The 18694-nt window shown below is 46.4% G+C and overlaps 1 protein-coding gene across 9 annotated transcripts in view; it reads left to right on the top strand.

Annotated features, from left to right (window-relative positions):
- Positions 1-18694, top strand: part of SIPA1L2 (signal induced proliferation associated 1 like 2) — a 222990-nt gene that overhangs the window by 154289 nt on the left and 50007 nt on the right. For all 9 annotated transcript variants that reach the window (XM_053207440.1, XM_053207443.1, XM_053207442.1 and 6 more), the window contains exons 8-10: positions 2847-3004; positions 8997-9573; positions 12091-12365. In XM_053207440.1, the coding sequence (XP_053063415.1) occupies positions 2847-3004; positions 8997-9573; positions 12091-12365 (1010 nt within the window). The remainder of the gene's footprint in view (positions 1-2846; positions 3005-8996; positions 9574-12090; positions 12366-18694) is intronic.

Here is an 18694-nt window from a genome sequence, read left to right as displayed (position 1 = left end):
AGCAGAGCGAGGAGGCACCGACTGATGAGTTCGTACCTGATTAATTTGAGAGGGCTGGCCAAGGTCAAATTCAACACAGCAGCCCCACAGGCAGGACGGACTACAGAATTCACTGTGTGGCCTTGGCCATCGTGACCGCCATCTTTCTGTCAATCTGAGAACTCTTGTGTTTCAAGGATATCGAGTAAAGTATGGTGTGAGCTGGGGCGCCAGGTGGCTCAGTCGGTTGAGCACCCGACTCTTGGTTTCAGCTCTGGTCATGACTTCCCAGTATGTGAGTTTGAGCCCCATATCGGGCTCTGTGGAGCTCAGAGCCTGCTTGGGATTCTCTCTCTCTCCTTTTCTCTCTCTCTCTGCCCCTCCCCCAGTTCTCTCTCTCTCTCTGTCTCTCTCTGGATAAATGAATAAACTTAGAAAAAAAATGTTTTAAAAGTATGGTGTCAGCCGATCTGGTGCGCACGATGTTAGGTATTTAAGATCATTTTTTTAATCATTTCATTTGTTCCTGATTTCCCTGTTTGTCCTATTATAGTACCTATGAATCCTGTATTTCAGTTATTGTGGAGATGAGGGAAGAACGTCTTAAGCTAGTGCAATTTTCAGCTATTGATGTTTGGTTTAGAGAGTTCTCCTTCCTTCCATTTTCTTTTCCTTACATGAAACGCTTATTGTGGTTCTCGTCTGTGTCCATCTGTAGTATGGGCCAATAACCACACACCGTGTAGGACCTAGTTTGCTACAGATTTTTTTCACGTGCGCCCAAAATGGCACATTTTAACTTACTTTGCAAACATTTTTAAAACTACAGATGGTCCATTGGGTCTGTGTTAAAATATATTCGTGTATGTTTCAATACTTGACCCAGACAGTAAGGTGGGCTTTTTTGTGCCTATGACTTTAGCCAGGCTGATTTAACTGGGAGTTTTTCAGCATGTGACTCGGTAATTTAACTGGCACGTAGAGAACTCGGGAAGAAGGAACATTTGAACGTTTCGTCCCCATGCTCCCAGACCTTTTATCGTGCTAAATCACAAGTCAGGGGCCTGACAATGAAACCCTTTTTGTGTCTGGGCTTCAAAGGCTTTAAGAGTTGAACTTAATGCTCTTTACGGTGAGGTATGTTCTATAGGTGCCAAATAAATTTAAGAGCAAGCTCGTTGTCTTTATTATTGCTAGTAAAGAGAGATTTACTACCTGAGATTATCTCATTCCCGCAGTGACATCACCAACTCCTATAAAGATTATTGTATCTATTAAAACTGAAGATCACAAACTTTGTGAGCACAGATGCTATGGTTTTACTTGCATAAACTTAGAGAGGGCTTTTGTGTATGGATTTATCGACATACATTCAAAGGTGTGATCCCAGTTTTATTGCAGAGTGTTATGTGGCTGTGATCGCTTATCTCTATCACCCATTTGTTCACTCAGCAAATGTGTACTGGGTGTCGGCTATGTCCTGGACAGGCCATTAGAAACTAGGAAATCAGAAGTCTACGAGGCAGGTCTCCTGCCCTTCTGGACATTATGACCTGATGCACAAGTCAGTCAACAGCACAGACGATGGCAACTAATGTACTAGAAACTGGCCTGGGCATCAGTCAGGGCGGTGTGCCAAGGTAGGCCTGTCAAGAAAGTTCCTTTCAGGTGAGGTGATACCTAACGAGAGCCCTAACTGAGTTGTCTAGGAGAAACTGGGGGTGGAAGGGAACGTTCTAGGCAAAAGGAACATCAAAAATGAAATTGTTGTTAAAATGTTACTGCTCTGGGGGCTCCTGGGTGACTCGTTTGGTTAAGTGTCAGACTCTTGGTTTCGGCTCAGATCATGATCTCACGGTTCATGGGTTCGAGCCCCACGTAGGGCTCTGTGCCTACTTGGGACTCTCTCTCTCCTCCTCTCTCTCTCTTTTTCTCTCTGCCCCCTCTCCCCCCCCCCCACCTCCACTTACGTATTTTGTCTCTCTCTCTCTCAAAATAAATAAAGAAACTTAAAAACAATAGACTGTTACTGCTCTGGGGTTCCTTCCCTCCTGCCACGTTTGTAATTTACAAGATTATACCCCATTGCATTCTCCAGCCATTAATCTGGTAGAATTCTGTGTTTTCGAATTATATTTGAAAGGTTAGATTTCAGTTAATTAGTGTGAATATATTAGCCACCAAAATAATAGTGTTGCAGAAATGCATGTGGAGACACAGGCTAAGGCCCTAACACACCGGTGTAGGGCTTTTAGCAAATCATCACCCTCTCTTGGACTGTCTCCTTACTGTAAGTTGAAGAACTTAACATTAAAAAATCCCTGAAAGTTTCTGAGCTCTCACGTGCTATTATTTTAGGGTAGGGAAAGATCCAAGGTGAAAAGGAGAGAGAACGCAAGTTGAATTTTAAGGTAAAGGAATAACTTGGTTAGGCCTTTTTTTTTTTTTCCCTAGACGTTCCGGACGCAGCCCATCTCGTTCTTCCTGTGTCATACTGAGGAGCGCTAGCTCCCAGAGAATGACTCTGGCTTTGCGAATCACTGCTTTGACACTGAAAGATGAGGGGCGCCCGGGGGGCTCAGTCGGTTAAGCATCCGACTTCAGCTCAGGTCATGATCTCACGGTTCGTGGGCTCAAGCCCCGCGTCGGGCTCCGGTGCCGACAGCTCAGAGCCTGGAGCCTGCGTCGGATTCTGTGTCTCCCTCTCTGCCCCTCCCCCCTCGCACGCTGTCTCTCTCTCGCTCAAAAATAAACATTAAAAAAAATTTCGTTTTGATGGAAAGACGAGTGAGTTGTGTATTTCTACACATCGGGTTTTTACAGAAAACCGTGTTGGTAACCCTGTGTGTTCGCTTTCTTGACCGCAGCTTCTGAGGAAAAGGCATATCGGAAATGACATTGTGACCATTGTCTTCCAAGAACCCGGAGCACTTCCTTTTACTCCACGAAGCATCCGGTCTCACTTTCAGCACGTCTTTGTCATAGTCAAAGTGCACAATCCGTGTACCGAAAACGTGTGTTACAGGTGAGTCTGCTATCCCTGATGCTTTATTCCGTGGGGTCTATTTCAACAGAACACCTTCTCCTGAAATATCTTTGTTTTGCAATTATTATCTCTAACCCCATAATTATCCTTTTTCCTTTTTCTAATTATATTTCCACTGTCTTCACTCAGGTAGTTTCTGTAAGAAATAATTGCCTCTTTTCCTGTTTTGAAAAATGAAATGCCTGAGCGTTCAACGTTGTAGATTACACATTTCCTCAATTTCCCCTTAAAAACCGCATCCAGACCCTGCCGGAACCATAGCTTAATTAATCCCAGCCTCAGAGGTGGATGGTGTGGCCATTTCGGCTCTTTGCTAGCAGAAGTAGTTACTGCAGGGCTAAAACATTTCTTCTCCTCCGAGATCTTGGAAACACTCCCTCCCCCAGGGTGCCTGAGACCAGGAATTGGCGCTTGCTTTGGTAATTTCAAAGGGCCATACGCGTGCGGCGCCCGGGTGGCTCAGATGGTTAGGCATCTGACTCTTGATTTTGGCTCAGGTCATGATCTCATGGCTTGTGAGTTCGAGCCCCATGTCAGGCTCTGCGCTGACAGCACAGAGCCTGCTTTGGATTCTCTCTCTCTATCTGTCCCTCCCCTGCTTGTGCGCTCGCTCGCTCGCTCGCTCACTCTCTCTCTCTCAAAAATAAGTAAATAAACCTTAAAAAAAAAAAAAATAGGCCATACGTGTGCCTCAGAATCCCGAGCCTGTTTCTGACTATCCCTCCCCCGAAGACTCGTGTACAAAGTAGTTACCGCTGGAAGATTTGGGGGCGTTGGTAAAAGAGTGGTTCTCTGACCTGAGTTTAGAACCCAGCCCCGCTGTTCGCGGTACTTTGTACGCACTGTTTTACCTTTAATTCCTTCCCTTAAAGTGGAGGATAATAGTACCTACATCCGCTTGTAGAAGAAGCAGAAATTATGCAGAATGCCACCGAGAGTTCCTGGCACTCCCCAAATTTCCCTTTTTCATCCTAAAACAGTAAGTGCTGGGCCGCTGGGCTGAGGGCAGGGTGCCTGTGTGTGTGCTGGCCCGGGGTGGGGAGACCCTGAAGACTGTGAAGGGTGCTCTCCTAAAGGCAGAGAAGCTGGTCTGGGTGTTAGCTGTTGCCGGTACACGTCCCCGCCCCACGCCCAGCCCAGAGGAGCACAAGAGTCCGTAAGCTGGTAGTTCTCAGCCCGAGTGGTGCCTCACGGTCAGCTTGTTAAGTGTGGAAATTCTCTGGCCCTACCGTGCCGTTTGCGAATCCCAGAGACCTGGGATTGACTTGAGCCTTGGTGCGTCCCCCCCTCCCCCCACACACACACCCCGGTGATTCTTACTCACATCCGAGAAAAATGATGTTTTTAAAAAAGCATAACCTCCGTTCTGTCTAGAGGATATGTTTAAAACCAATAATGTTGGTGCAGACATGATAAATTGGATTATTCTTCTGAGATCTCACCCAATGAATGGTTATTATGAAGAATAACCTCAAAGGAACCTTCCTAATGGGTTGGAAACTTTTTTTTAAATATTTGTTTATTATTTAGAGACAGAGAAAACATGAGCATGGGAGGGACAGAGAGAGGGGGAGACACAGAATCCAAAGCAGGCTCTAGGCTCCAAGCTGTCAGCACAGAGCCCGACGCGGGGCTTGAGCCCACAAACCCATGACCTGAGCCGAAGTCAGATGCTTAACCGACTGAACCACACAGGCGCCCCACGTGGGTTGGAAACTTAAGCCTACAGCTTTATGGAATTTGGTGTTATCTTATTGGCTGCTCTTTTTAGGTCAAGTCAAGTATTTTGAATTACTTTCCATTTCGTTTATACTCACTTCATGAGATGGTGCACGAGCACCAAAAATCTTAAGGAACGGTAATGTCTATTTTCATGTGTTTCAGGTTTTCTGGTTTTAATAAAATAACAAATGAAGTAATAAAATGACCTGGGAGGGATGTTGAAGCCAGTCTGGGACTAGATGTAAATCTTTCCCGTAAACAAAGTGGACTGCGTCCTGTTTTCTCTGACCAGGATAGCAGCGTGCAAATCATTCAAATCTGGAATCATTGATTTTTAAGAACCCACGTTATTATCACTAAATTACCCTTTGCTCATGAGATTCAAATGTATATAGTCAGTAGAGTACCTCAAATTCTGGAAAGTGCCTCATAAACATTCATACCCACCATGCTTAAAAACTTCAATGAGTATTCCTCAACAAGTCGGTAATAATCTTCTTGAATACTACAGTCACATCCATTCCATCACATTTTATGAAGCCACATTAACTCTTGTCACATGGAATAAGGTTACGGCGCTCACATTTTCCAAAAACACCTTCTAGGGCCCTTTCGTTTACTATCGGGTCCTCAAAGCAGACCAGTGACAAGATAAATTCATTAAGAGAATTTCCAAGGAAATGACAAAATATAGTCCAGGTCAACTGTTTTCCTGATTGCCGCGTCTTAATCCATGGACGTGTCTTGAAGGAGACCGGATGGACCGCACAGATCTCAGGGAACCCCGGCGAGTACTGTTTTCCCTGAGGAGCTCTGTGCAGGTGTGAGTGACAGCGCGTCCCGGGTACCTGTGCTACCCCTTAGTGCAGACCGATCGTCTAGAAGTGCGGTTGGGTTGACGTGCCCTGGATGACAAGCCCAGAAACCTAGAAGGGCACGCTTTCACCTTGGAGAGGCAGGTCCGGAGGCAACAGACTTGCCAGGAAGTACTATTTGATAGTAACAATTTGCATAATAATAGCTATGCATGCATTTTTTCCTTTAAACTTCACCATGGAGTTTTGAGAATGGCACAATTGAAACTCCACTTTGCGGATGAGGAAACTGGGGCGCCTGGGTGGCTCATTTGGTTGAGCGTCTGACTTCAGCTCAGGTCGTGATCTCGCAGTTCCTGAGTTCGAGCCCCGCCTCGGGCTCTGGGCTGACCGCTCGGAGCCTGGAGCCTGCTTCCGATTCTGTGTCTCCCTCTCTCTCTGCCCCTCTCCTACTCGCTCAGTCTCTCAATAAATAAATACACAGATGTACATTACAGATGAGGAAACTGAGGCACTGAGGGGATTACATCACTAGCTCAGAGCCTCTCAGAAAACAGTGGAGCTGGAATCCCACACAGGGCACAGAGCTTGCTCTCCACCACTTTGCTTTCCTAAAACCCTTCCACTTGCCTATTAGGGAATGCTCATCTTTATATTGTTCTCCCGGGGGAGGGGTCTTACATTTAGATTCGCTATCAAGGTATTTGGGGAAAAGAAGAAATTCTGAAACACATTCTTGTTTCAACCCATTGGCAATTATCTAAATCTGGCAAAGGAATATTCCCCCGACGCCAACTGTGTCTGAAAGAACCAAGGATTGTATAAACTTCTATAACCAGCTATCTCTCGTTGATCTCCGTGCCATAATATCGTAGTACTCCTAGAATCTCCAGACCTAAATTCTGGCTGCCTTTGGTTCTTGGATTTCAGTTGATCAGGCACCATACATTGTAGGGGGAAGGTCCACCTAGATATTCGGGTCAGTAATTTGGGACAGAAAGAATTGCCCTTCTACAAGATGCCTCCCTCTGTCTACTGCGGAGCCCCTAGCTTCTAGACTAGCGAAAGCTTTTTCGGAACATATTTAGATATAAAAAGTTTTCCCCGATGCTTTGGCTCACGTGCACGTCAGCTGCAGTCAGAGTAGCTGGAGATCCATCGCGCCAAGTGCAAAAAGTAATTCTGCAAGGTGTCAAATGAGATTGGGCCTCCTCAGCCTTCTGTGGGTAAAATTCTTCCAGAAGTCTATGCTCATTACCAGAAGGAAAAAAACAGATCTATGAGAGGTGATCACGTGAGCTTTTTGGGATGGCAGATCCCAGTGGCAGATAGGCCATGTGGGCTCACTGACGTGGAGGGAAGAAGCAACGAGGTGTGGTTACCCTCGCCACAAGTCTAGACGGGTAGCTTTGTGACAGCTCTCTGGGAGTTAAAACATGAGGACAAATGAATTTCCTGCTCAGTCTAGAATGTCCACTCTAGGCATCGTAGCAGAGGGGAGACGAGCCAAGTATGAGGTTGGTCCCAAAGACACTTCAGCCTCTACAGCATTTTTAGGGCCTTCCTGTGGGGACACTAGTCAAGTCTGCCCCATCACCATCTGGTTTGGTGCATATGATGCCATCTGTGAATGAATTCGGTGCCTCTGTCCCAAGGGAGTGAGTCCTCCCCTCCCCTCTCACACCAGCTCCGGCCCCAGGCACACTGCCTTCCACCGCGCTGCCCAACCCCCCGGAAGTGACTCTCCCTCCTGAAGAGTGAAAGCAAAGGTGAGCGATGTGGAGACTGATCTGTTTAGAGTCTAGCCAACCACTTTCCAGAGGAGGAGCTCCCACCTGACAGTTTGGACAGAATTAGCTAATTCCTTAGTTCGCCACGTTCAGGGTTTTCTACAGTGATAAAGATGGAGTATGGATTGTTCCCTTTGCTCATCCCACCGCAGAAAGTATCCGCCCGGGCAGATGTGGGATTAGTACCACTCCTTGGATGGCAGTGGCTGCCCACTAACCCGGGCACAGATGTCATGGAATTCATTCATTCACCCACTCAGTGCTTCATTTGTTTAGTATCGTTAATTCACTCTGCATAGTTGATCTTATTCCAAAAAGGATTTGAGACAGCTATAGCTTCTGCCTGAGGTAGGCGAGCCTTGTTGGTTTTGACCTATTGTAGAGCATTGTCACCCTACATTTGATCTTTCCGGTCCCTGGAAACTCAAAATTTTACTCCCATAACACTTTTATTGAGATTTTCAAAATGTGACCAAGTGAGCACTTCCTTAAAAAATGGGACATTTAAGGATTCTGACTCTGTAGGGGCACTTGGGTGGCTCAGTCGGTGAAGCATCCGACGTCGGCTCAGGTCATGATCTCACGGCTTGTGAGTCCAAGCCCTGTGTCGGGCTCTGTGCTGACAGCTCGGAGCCTGGAGCCTGCTTCGGATTCTGTGTCTCCCTCTCTCTCTGCCTCTCCCCTGTTCACGTTCTGTCTCTCCCTCTCTCTCAAAAAATAAATAAACATTAAAAAAAATTTTTCTTAAAGAATTCTGACTCTGTAAAGTGGGATCATTGTGTCCAGTACCAGTGAGATCCCGAGCAGCCACCTGGGGCTAATAACCTCACTTCCACTGAAAGCGTTGCTCTCTTTCTCCATGATGACCAGCTGCAGAGTTAGAGTACCAGCCTGGTGCCATCTGAAATTCTGGGTTTCCCTTCCCACTTATTGGTCCATTACCCCCTATCTAAGTCCACTGGGGCGGCCATGACAAAGTACCCACACAGAGGGTGGTTTAAACAACAGACGTTTGTTTCTCACGGTTCTGAGTCTGGAAGTCCAAGATCAAGGTGTTGGCAGGTGTAGCTTTTCCTGAGACCTCTCCTTGGCTTGCAGATGGCCACCTTCCTATTGGGTCCTCCTATGGTCTTTCCTATGAACATGTGTCCCTAGTGTCTCTCTATGTGTCCAAAACCTCTTTAAAAGGATACCGGTTAGATTGGATTGGGCCCTAATGACCTCATTTTGACTTAATCATGTCTTTATGACCCTATCCATAAATAAGATCACATTCCAAGTTACTTGGGTTCAAGACTTAAGCGTAAAATTTTGAGGAGACACAATTCAGCCCATAACACTCCCCCCATCCCACCCCCATCGGGATACCTACTGGCTCAGTCAGAAGAGCATGTAACTCTTGATCTCGGGCTTGTGAGTTTGAGCCCCACATTGGGTGTAGACATTGCTAAAATAAATGAATAAACTGAAGAAAAAAAAACCCATCTACCAAGTTTGAAAAACAAAAACTAGGTAACCAGAAATTACATAACAAAAAGCTACCCAAAAAATGGTGTAAGTTGAGAGTATGGGTATATATCACATTTCTGAAGGTAAGTACGATGGTATTACAGCTCATCTTGTTTCTTTTTTTTCCTTTCTCAGTGTTGGGGTGTCTAGATCAAAAGACGTACCACCATTTGGCCCGCCAATTCCCAAAGGAGTAACTTTCCCAAAGTCAGCAGTATTCCGGGACTTCCTTTTAGCCAAAGTAATCAACGCAGAAAATGCAGCCCATAAGTCGGAAAAGTTTCGAGCTATGGCCACTCGAACAAGGCAAGAGTACTTGAAGGATCTGGCGGAGAACTTTGTCACGACCGCCACTGTGGACACCTCTGTGAAATTCAGCTTCATTACACTGGGTGCAAAGAAAAAGGAGAAAGTGAAGCCAAGGAAGGATGCCCACCTGTTCAGCGTCGGAGCAATCATGTGGCACGTAATAGCTCGGGACTTTGGCCAGTCTGCTGACATTGAATGCCTTCTTGGGATTTCCAACGAATTCATAATGTTGATTGAAAAGGATTCCAAGAACGTTGTATTTAACTGTTCCTGCAGGGATGTCATTGGGTGGACCTCTGGATTAATGAGTATCAAAGTATTTTACGAAAGAGGGGAATGTATCCTTCTGTCCTCAGTGGATAACTGTGCTGAAGACGTGAGGGAAATCGTCCAGCGATTAGGAGTAAGTACAGATCGTGTATTTCCACCATCCTGAGGGCCTTCAGTCCCAGATTCATGATGGCGTCCGCCGTGGAAATTCCACCGCAGTTGTGGCCCCTCGGGAATGAATTACCATCTTGTGTGGCTACAGAGCTTGATTTCCAATTCCATGTCTTTTGAGCAGTTGCTGAATTCATGGGTGCTGGAAAAGCGCCCATTACAGACGAATTGGAAAGGAAAAGTTAAACCGGCTTCCGAAAGGGAACACTGGGATGTATTTTTTAGTATCTGAAGGCACAAATACGGAGAATTGTCCAGATGTTACGTGTGTCTGTGGAGACTGACGGGACAGTACCCTCCCAGAGGGGGATTAATGGGCACTCAATTGCTGTTGACCCTATGAATGAGTAGCTCCTTTTTGCAGCTTCAATTCTGTGCATGTTGATACAGCAGGTATTTTCATTTAGTCTGCCTGATTAAATACATTATTAATCGCCAGCCACAGTTTCTTGAGGAGGAGGTTTTATAGAATTACCCATTAAGTTAGACTTAAAAAAAAATTTGCAGGAACAGGCCTCCGTGTGTCCAGCAGCATATTGGGTGCATGTGCACAAACACAGACATGATGTGGGGACGATCAAGTCTGTGATGGGTTTATGTGGTCTGGAGTCCCAGGACACATTGTGCTTTTGGTAATAGCATAAATACTTCTTTTTAGGAGATCCAGAGTTATCATCACCTGTGCTCCCAAAAACAACGACACAAACAAACACCACTTGACCCCCCCCCCCCACCAAAAGTGCACCGCAAATTATATTGCCCTCCTGGGTACATGGCTAGGAAGCCACCATTTTCCTATGATAATTGAGCCCCTGTAAGTTTATAAAGGACTGCAAACAAACGATCCTTTATCCCTTGCAAATGTTAAGAAGCAAGGGACAGAAGGGATAAAAAGGTAGCAAAAAGCAAAAGTAGGGCAGGCAGCAGGTGGTTGGAGGGAAAAAAAGCAGAAGAGACACGTAGGACTCAGGAAGAGCTTGACTGTTCAGGCTTCAGGCTGACATACGATGTTAAATTTCAACTGACGACTGCATTAGTATTTGAAAGAAGGCAGAGTGTGTGTCATACCTATGTAGACTTTTGGTAGGAGAGCCTAGTTGAACCAAGGTTGAAAGAGGAGCGGAGGAAAATTTTACTCAGGTTGTGCGTGCGACAAGAGTACTTTCCCAACAGTTTTCAACGAGTTCAGCTCGGAACTTTGGAAGCTCCCGTCTTTCAAAGCTTCACCGAGACTGGCAGTCCCTTGCCCCAAGGACTTTGCCCTGAGCCCCAAGCCGTCACGTGTGTCTGTGAGAAGTTGATTGGCAGCGCGCTTACCTGTGATGGTAACCATGGAAACCGCCAACACAGCGGCCAGACACAGAAGCAGCCCTGTCCCACGGCTGCACTTAACACTCTTATTAAGTAGGAATCTGTGCATTCAGAACGCGTCTCATGGAAATGGCGCATTTATTAAACGGCAGCTTCATACGTTGGCCCAGTGCTTTGGGGGAGACAGGCCTGATGTCCCCTGACTTTAAATGTGCCACGGATGAGGGATGCCATGGTCCTCAAATGACATTTAACGAGCCCGTGTTTTCCTTTCGGTGCCGGTGAGTTATTCTCGGTTATCACTTTTGAGGGTGGCATTAGGTGATTGCCGGCGCTTTAGTGCACCGTGTGGGATGCAGACCACCCTGCTTCCAGGTTCCTTTTTGGGATCCTGCTGCAGACGCACGCTTTGGGGCGCGCAAGCTGCCACTGCTTGGCCCCTAGCCAACGGAAGTTGCCCTTGGCCCCCAAAAGAAGGAGAGGTGGCCTGGAGGCACAGAAGGTCTCTGCTGCCTGCAGGAGCGCCCATCCTCCACGCTGCCCTTGTCAGCAGACGCCCGGGAGCCTGGCGGGCCTGCCCCCGCGTGAGCTAAACGATGCTCCCCACCCAGGCGAGCAGAGGCAATCTGTCCCTACGAGAGGGCTTCCCGGAGGACAGGGCCGGTGCACAGGGAGAGCAAGCACAGAGAGACTTGCCCTCCAGGTGCTAGCTTGGTAGGGGGTTGGGCCGGTTTTTAAGTTGAATGAAATTGTCTAATAGCTCGTCATGTTTCACGGGCGATACTCGTCACAGTTTTGACAGAGTCCCTTTTTCCATTGCTACCGCCCGTCTGGAATCGCGGGGTTTATACGCTTAAGAGCCAAGTCGGTTGACCCAAGGAAGGGGAGGAGGGAGTTATCAGAGCCCGTCGGAAGCTCACAGGCTCCAGGTCAGTGGCTTCTAAGTCAATGCAGGACACCCATTTCAGGAGTATATTTGCCTTGGAAGAATGAAGCCGTAGTTTTACTTTTGTGATTTTCCCTGCATCTGATGCCACGGGTAATTCTGGTGAACTCGGGAAGGTGACGTCCTTACCGGGACAGCTGGAGGGAAGGGCTGGGAGGGTTATGTGCACGCCTCTACCCTGGGCTCCGCAGCGGTGTCTCTCACGGTCTCCTTCCCCCGCAGATAGTGACAAGAGGCTGCGAGACTGTGGAAATGACCCTGAGGAGGAACGGGCTGGGCCAGCTTGGCTTCCACGTGAATTTCGAAGGAATCGTTGCCGACGTGGAACCTTTCGGCTTTGCCTGGAAGGCCGGCCTTCGCCAGGGGAGCCGCCTCGTGGAGATCTGCAAGGTGGCCGTGGCCACTCTGACCCACGAGCAGATGATCGACCTACTCCGGACTTCTGTGACCGTGAAGGTGGTCATCATCCAGCCCCACGATGACGGCTCACCCCGGAGGTAAGGCACGGGAGGCCCTAAGCAGCACTCGCCCCTCCTTGGCCGCTGTGGCAGGTGCTGTCCTAGCTGCTCCCGCGGGGTCCTCAGAAGATGTAGGCACGTGCGTCTTCAACCAGAGTTGTTTGGACATCAGCCATTAGAGCAATTTAAAAAGAGCTTTAAAAAAGTTATTAGCGTATAATAAATGATAACTTCCAATTTTCTAAGCAATTTACAGGGACATTGACCAGGTAAAAGCTGAGATATTACAGACTAAGGGGCACAGCCCCTGCTTGATTCACCTGGACCACGAGACCCAACAGGAAATATTCTTTATCACGGCTCAACCTTTTAGCAAGTTAAATACACCGCACTGCTAGAATTCCTTTCTGGAACGCGAAGCTAGTGATTATTAACAGGGTATGTAAGAGATCAGTGCCTGTATGTCTGAAGGGACAGTGGAATCTCAGACATACTGTGCGAAGTGACTAGTCCATTCTAGTTGAGCTGGTACGGGACATTCCCATAAGCTATCACGAGAAACCTATGCGCAGGAGCTCGGGTGGATGGTGGGGAGGAGGAACAGAATGGAATTAGGAAGTGATTCTGTTCCTTTGTTAATAGAAAATAACCATGCTCAACATCAGGAAAATATTAGGCCCAAAGGGAAAGAATGCTAATTAAGAACAAGCCATCCATCTGGCTGTGGCCCACCGTGTGCCTTCTCTCTCCAGCTTAGAAGGAGCTCCCGCAGGCTGCCTTCCAAGCTCTCGCTTTTGAGAGACAAGGCATGCTCGGAATCCATGCCTTCGCTGCGTGTTCTTGGGTCATGCACCTGCTCTCTCTGAGCCTCGTTTAATATCTGTAAGATGGAGATTATAATATTGCCTACCTCCTACTGCTCTCACGAAGATTACGTAAGAATGACACACGTAAAGCACTTAACACCTTCCGGCATACTCAGAACCCCCACACGTTTTAGGTAAAATTAAAAAAAATAAATAAATAAAACTTTAGGATATTCACATGAGTGTTTTCATGCTCTAAAAGAAAGTGTTGTCATCCCAAGAGAGCAAGATGACTGTACCCCCTTCTGGACATATTTCCGTGGTAACCGAGGTCATTCCTGGTACCTTCTCGGTCCTCTAAACCAGCGCTGTCCTGTCTCCGTCTCCGCGATGATAAGGTTCTATATCCACACTGCCCAAAACAGCAGCCGCTAGCCACATGCAGTTGTCACACACTGGAACTGCGGTCAGTGCCACCGAGGAGGTGAATTCTGCATTTCAGTTAAGGTTTCCTTAGCCACACGTGGCTACTCTTCATTGGCTACACCAACTCGAAACCGTGACCTTTTTTAGAAAACAGACCAGAGGTATATATACCACCTTCTTCCTCCCTGAGGAATTTTGCAAACATCTGTTGCTGTTAGATTTCTTACCACTTGCTGCCTGCCTGACTTTCTGTGGCCTTATTTCTTATGTCTGCCCGGTAGGTTTACGAAATAAAGGTTTAACGAGTTGAAATCCTTCTTGAAAATAGCAGCCGCGTGTCACGGGAAATATCCGAGGCACTCCTTGTTGCCTTGCCAGACTCTGTCCCGTTCAGTCCGTTTGCTTTCCAAGAATCCCACGAAGCACACGTGGTGGTATGAATGCAAAGGGATCAAAGACAGACTATTTTTATCAACAACGAAACTTGGAGGGGTTACTGGGTGGCTCATTGGTTTGAGCATCTGACCCTTGATTTTGGCTCAGGTCATGATCTCACAGTTCGTGAGATCAAGTCCCTCATCGGGCTCAGCACTGGCAGCACAGAGCCTGCTTGGGATTCTCTCTCTCCCCCTCTCTGCCCTTTGCCGGCTCGCACTGTCTCTCTCAAAATGAATAAACTATTAAAAATATATTTTAAAAAAACGAGACTTGAAAATAACAGAAGGCGAAGCCTTTAGACCTTTGAAGTCACCGTATTGTATAAGCGACGTGTTTTAAAATAAATTTTAAGCCAGGTTACCAGAAATATTCCCATATGGTAAGATGTCTTTCTTCCTTTGGTGGAAATACAGATTTATAAATCTGGTGAGACTCTTAGAGGTTGAGTACTGCTATGGAATTAGACAAAAGGGTTACCATGTTTTCTCTCTTTGAATTAAAAAAACAAAATTTCTCGTCTGTTTATAATTCTAGCCTACTGTTTTTCAGTAAGATACTCTTTAGGCTTACAAGAGATCTGGTTAATAACGATGTTAAAATTATTAAGTTTGGTATTCAGAACATACGATTTGGAAGAACAGAATTTCCTAGGAAATACTGAATTGTTTTTCAGCTAAAACAAACAAACAAAAACTTACCATTTAAAAGTTCTGGCTGTTAGTTTTCCATCCAAGGACGATGAGTTATCTCTGCCTGGGTCTGCACAGAAATGAATTCTTTCTTTGTTTTAAATGCAAATGTTCCTATTGAAGCTATTCAAGACGATTCGAGATTTTGCCTTAGTGTCCTCAGAGTCTCATTAATGTCATTCCCTGAAGATACAGATTTCTCTCCTGATTAATCTGGGATAACTGTCTTCTGCATTTTTACCTTTGCCAGGAGCAGAATTAGCTGTGTGCCTGGTAGTGACACTTTCCCTGCCCCCACCCGCATTCCTTCAAGTCATGAAGGTTTAAAGCCTCGCATGTATCATTTAAAATTCCTTCAGTTCAGTCTTCCAATTTTGTGGGCATTTGAATCTGTAAATTTTTAGATCCGTATTTTTGTCAGTTTGGGGTTCGTGTTCCGCCTGGGACTGTCTGGGGGTCCTGATAAAACCACTTGGCTGTCGTCAGGCAGCTTCACGTGACAGGAAGCAGCCCTTGCAATAACAGTCCTTTGCTTCAGACCGCAGCGTAAGTGTGAAACGTCATTTGAAATTGCATCCGTGCTCTAGCAAGCTTAGCCTCTGCGTTACTAGATTTTTTTTTTTAGCCTCTGCATTACTAGATTTTTTTTTGAAGGAACAGTAGGAGAGGGGCCCTTAAAAGGGGAAGTGGGTAGCACTTCGACTCATTTAAAAAATTAAACTACAAACCTTTTAATGTTTATTTACTATTGAGAGACAGAGAGACAGAGCATGAGCAGGGGAGGGGCAGAGAGAGGAGACACAGAATCCGAAGGAGGTTCCAGGCTCTGAGCTGTCAGCACAGAGCCCGACGCGGGGCTCGGACTCACAAACCGTGAGATCATGACCTGAGCCGAAGTGGGATGCTTAACCAACTGAGCCACCCAGGTGCCCCAAAACTACAAACCCTTTAAATGAAACATTGCTTAGTGCCATGTCTCCTTAACAAAATATACAAAGATCTGCCTCAGGCTAAAACTACACGTGTGATTTGTGGCATGGGCAGTTACCACCGGTTTTCCCACACAGTGTTCTGAGTGCTTGTCAGGGAGGGGGCAAAAAAAGAGATGTTCATATGTGTGCGTGTGTGTGCGTGTGTGTGCGTGTGTGTGTGTGTGTGTGTGTGTGTGTGTGTGTGTGTCTTTAACGTAAGAGCCATAGGACGACAAAATAACCAAACCAATGAATGGCAAGATATTTCGATCTTCGATCTTCGTAAGCCTCGTGAATGATAGACTAAAAACTTCAGTTCAGTTCAAATTTCAATTTGTTGTTGCTGTTTATCAGCTGGATTTTTGTCCTGCGGGATGTGAATGGGGGGGAACGATTCGCCTCCAGCCTGTCTATTCCCATCAGCAGTGGGATAGGCCCGTCCCCTAATAGACTTCTGGTTGTTCACAGGTCAGAAGGTGTTTGCTCATGACTCAGAAGCTGCTGGATTAAATGAAGTCTTTAGTCGGGAAAGTATTTCTCAAAAACCACCCCACCACTTCGAAGCCCCGTTCCCCAGCCTAAGGGTGATGGTAATCCAGCTGTCCCTCCGCTTGGAAGGAAGACAGAGCCATTTTCCCTGTTCCTTGTGGAGTCCCAGAGCACACTGAGCAGGGAGCATCCCTTCGGGAATGCTTATTAAGGGATGTCGTGCTGGGGTTGGACCGCGAGCGAATTCATACAGATGGGGGAATGAGTGGCAAGAAGCATTTTGGGAATAGCACTCTTCAGATGGAAATGAGGTTTTGAAGGGAGCGAGGGCATTTCCCACGCGGACCCCTGTGGCAAAGATAAAGAAGACCCACTGAAGACAATGGATCTCTTCCTTGGTTTGGCAAGGGATCACGTTGCCCCCGCCCCTAGCCTTCAAAGGTGCCTGACACTCTATCAGTGTCATTTTAAGACAAGCCCATCAATTTAAAAGGCGGATGTAGAGGAAATAACCACTCATCACAATTAGGCGTGAGTTGTTACACAGTGTGAGCGATCCGGTAAATACGTCCAATAAATGTGGAAATGAAACGCCTTGCTGTGGCGCATCTGTTTCGTGTGATTTCCCCTACTTTGCTGACCTACCATCCCGGACAGATTATATGATGCGAAACAGTGGAAACTGTGTCATGTCACGCTGCATCTAAATTGCGATTCTCTGATCATCCTGGTGAAGCTTTATGCTCGTGTTTATAAATTTATTGTACTTTGATTTAAGCTCACTCTGTAAATTGAAGCTTCACGTTGCTCTGCTTTGCTGCTTGGGGCCGGACCGTTTGACTCCCTGACGTACACACAGGACGACCGGGAACTAGAAATAGGAAGGGAAACTCGATTTTGTCAGGTTAGCAGTTTGGAGAGAGATCTGTGTATGTGAAGTAGACGGTGAGTTCAAATCTGGACTGACGGGAGGTTTCCAACTGACTTGTCTGGATAAGAAAAATCGGTTACATTTGGAGTGAGTTTTAATGTGAGCTGGGAACAGGTTCTGTATCTTCCTGCACTGTCCCTCCATTGTGAAATTCAGATTCTGGTCTCCCTCCTTGAAGTGAGAATGCCGCATCTCCCGAAGGAACGAAAGCTGGGTGGCCTCGAGTGTTTACTCAGTCATTCTCTCGTTCGCTCTTAACTAGTGTGTGCCACAAACTTGGCCGGGCACCGAGGCTATTCACGTGGCTGGGACAGACATCGTTTTTCCTTCCCTGGACTCTTTTTCATCTACTTGGCATTCTGAAAGACAGTACTTCCTGGGGCGCCTTGGGGTTAAGCCTCTGACTTTGGCTCAGGTCGTGACCTCACAGTTCCCAAGTTCAAGCCCTGCATCGGGCTCTGTGCTGACAACTGGAGCCTGCTTCAGATTCTGTGTCTCTCTCCCTGTCTCTGCCCCTCCCCTGCTCGCATTCTGTCTCTGTCTCTGTCTCTGTCTCTCTCTCTCTCGGTCAAAAATAAATAAAACCATTAAAAAAAATTTTAAATAATAAAATTCAGTACTTCCCATTCATATTTCTGCTGCTTAAAAATGGATTTCTCAAATTCCAGTGTATTTATTATTCAATACGACGTATCTCAGTGCAGAAAACACTCTCACCCTCTCCAGCCAATGATCGACACTTTAGCGCTCCTGCTTTCTTAGCAGTTTGAGAGGTTGGAACGTCACTGACATTGTCACAGGAGCGCAGAGGGTGACAGTGAGCATGAGCGTTGTGTTAGGCAAATAACAGGCACGTTCGTGACAACTAACACCACGCTATGGTCGTGGGCTGCCAGTAGGTATTCTCATGGAAATATATTCATCAGAAATCAGACATCACGTAGCTATTGAGAATCTCCTGTATTTCACTTTGAAGTATGTAATGCAGTAAAACGTTATCTCCGGTCTCAGGCTTTCCAGGAGAAAAAAAAAAAGAAGGAGGTTGGCTTTATGAAGAACTTACCGAGCCTGTGTTTTCAGTTGAACAGTGTGCTGGGTATACAGTCGGTGACGACTCTGTTGCCCCTGTGTCTGCCGAGGAAGGAGAGGGGTGGAAGCCGATGAATTATTCAGGACCAGGTAGTCTCCCTTGGCATCTCCTATGACACACGCCTTTTCAATTCAAGACCTTTATGCAAAGGGCTTGGTCAAGTGGGCTTATGATCCAGATGAGTCTTTTTCGGTGTATAGTCTACATGTCTTTCTATCTATAAATTAAGGAAATATGTGGAAAAGTGAATTAATATTTCACGTAGTCTCTATTTCATATATGACACTGCCCTAACCTTTACAGTAAGGTATGCTTTGTGGTTATCTCCCTGTTGGAAGCTTCTGATTTTTTTATGCAACAGAAAGAAAGATTTTGTGATTCAAGTGAATGAGCATCAATTAGCCCTGTCACCTTGTTGGATGATTTGGAAAGAGTCTTTTAGCTATTAGTAGGCTATTAGCATAACAGACATTAAAATGATTAAAATATCAGTGATTACCTCAATCCCTAGGGCTATAAAAAGGTTCT

This window comes from Acinonyx jubatus, chromosome D2 (genome assembly GCF_027475565.1).
Source record: "Acinonyx jubatus isolate Ajub_Pintada_27869175 chromosome D2, VMU_Ajub_asm_v1.0, whole genome shotgun sequence".
In the NCBI taxonomy this organism is placed as follows: domain Eukaryota; kingdom Metazoa; phylum Chordata; class Mammalia; order Carnivora; family Felidae; genus Acinonyx; species Acinonyx jubatus.
The sequence above is the reverse complement of the archived record's forward strand: the minus strand, read 5'-3'. Positions and strand labels throughout refer to the sequence as shown.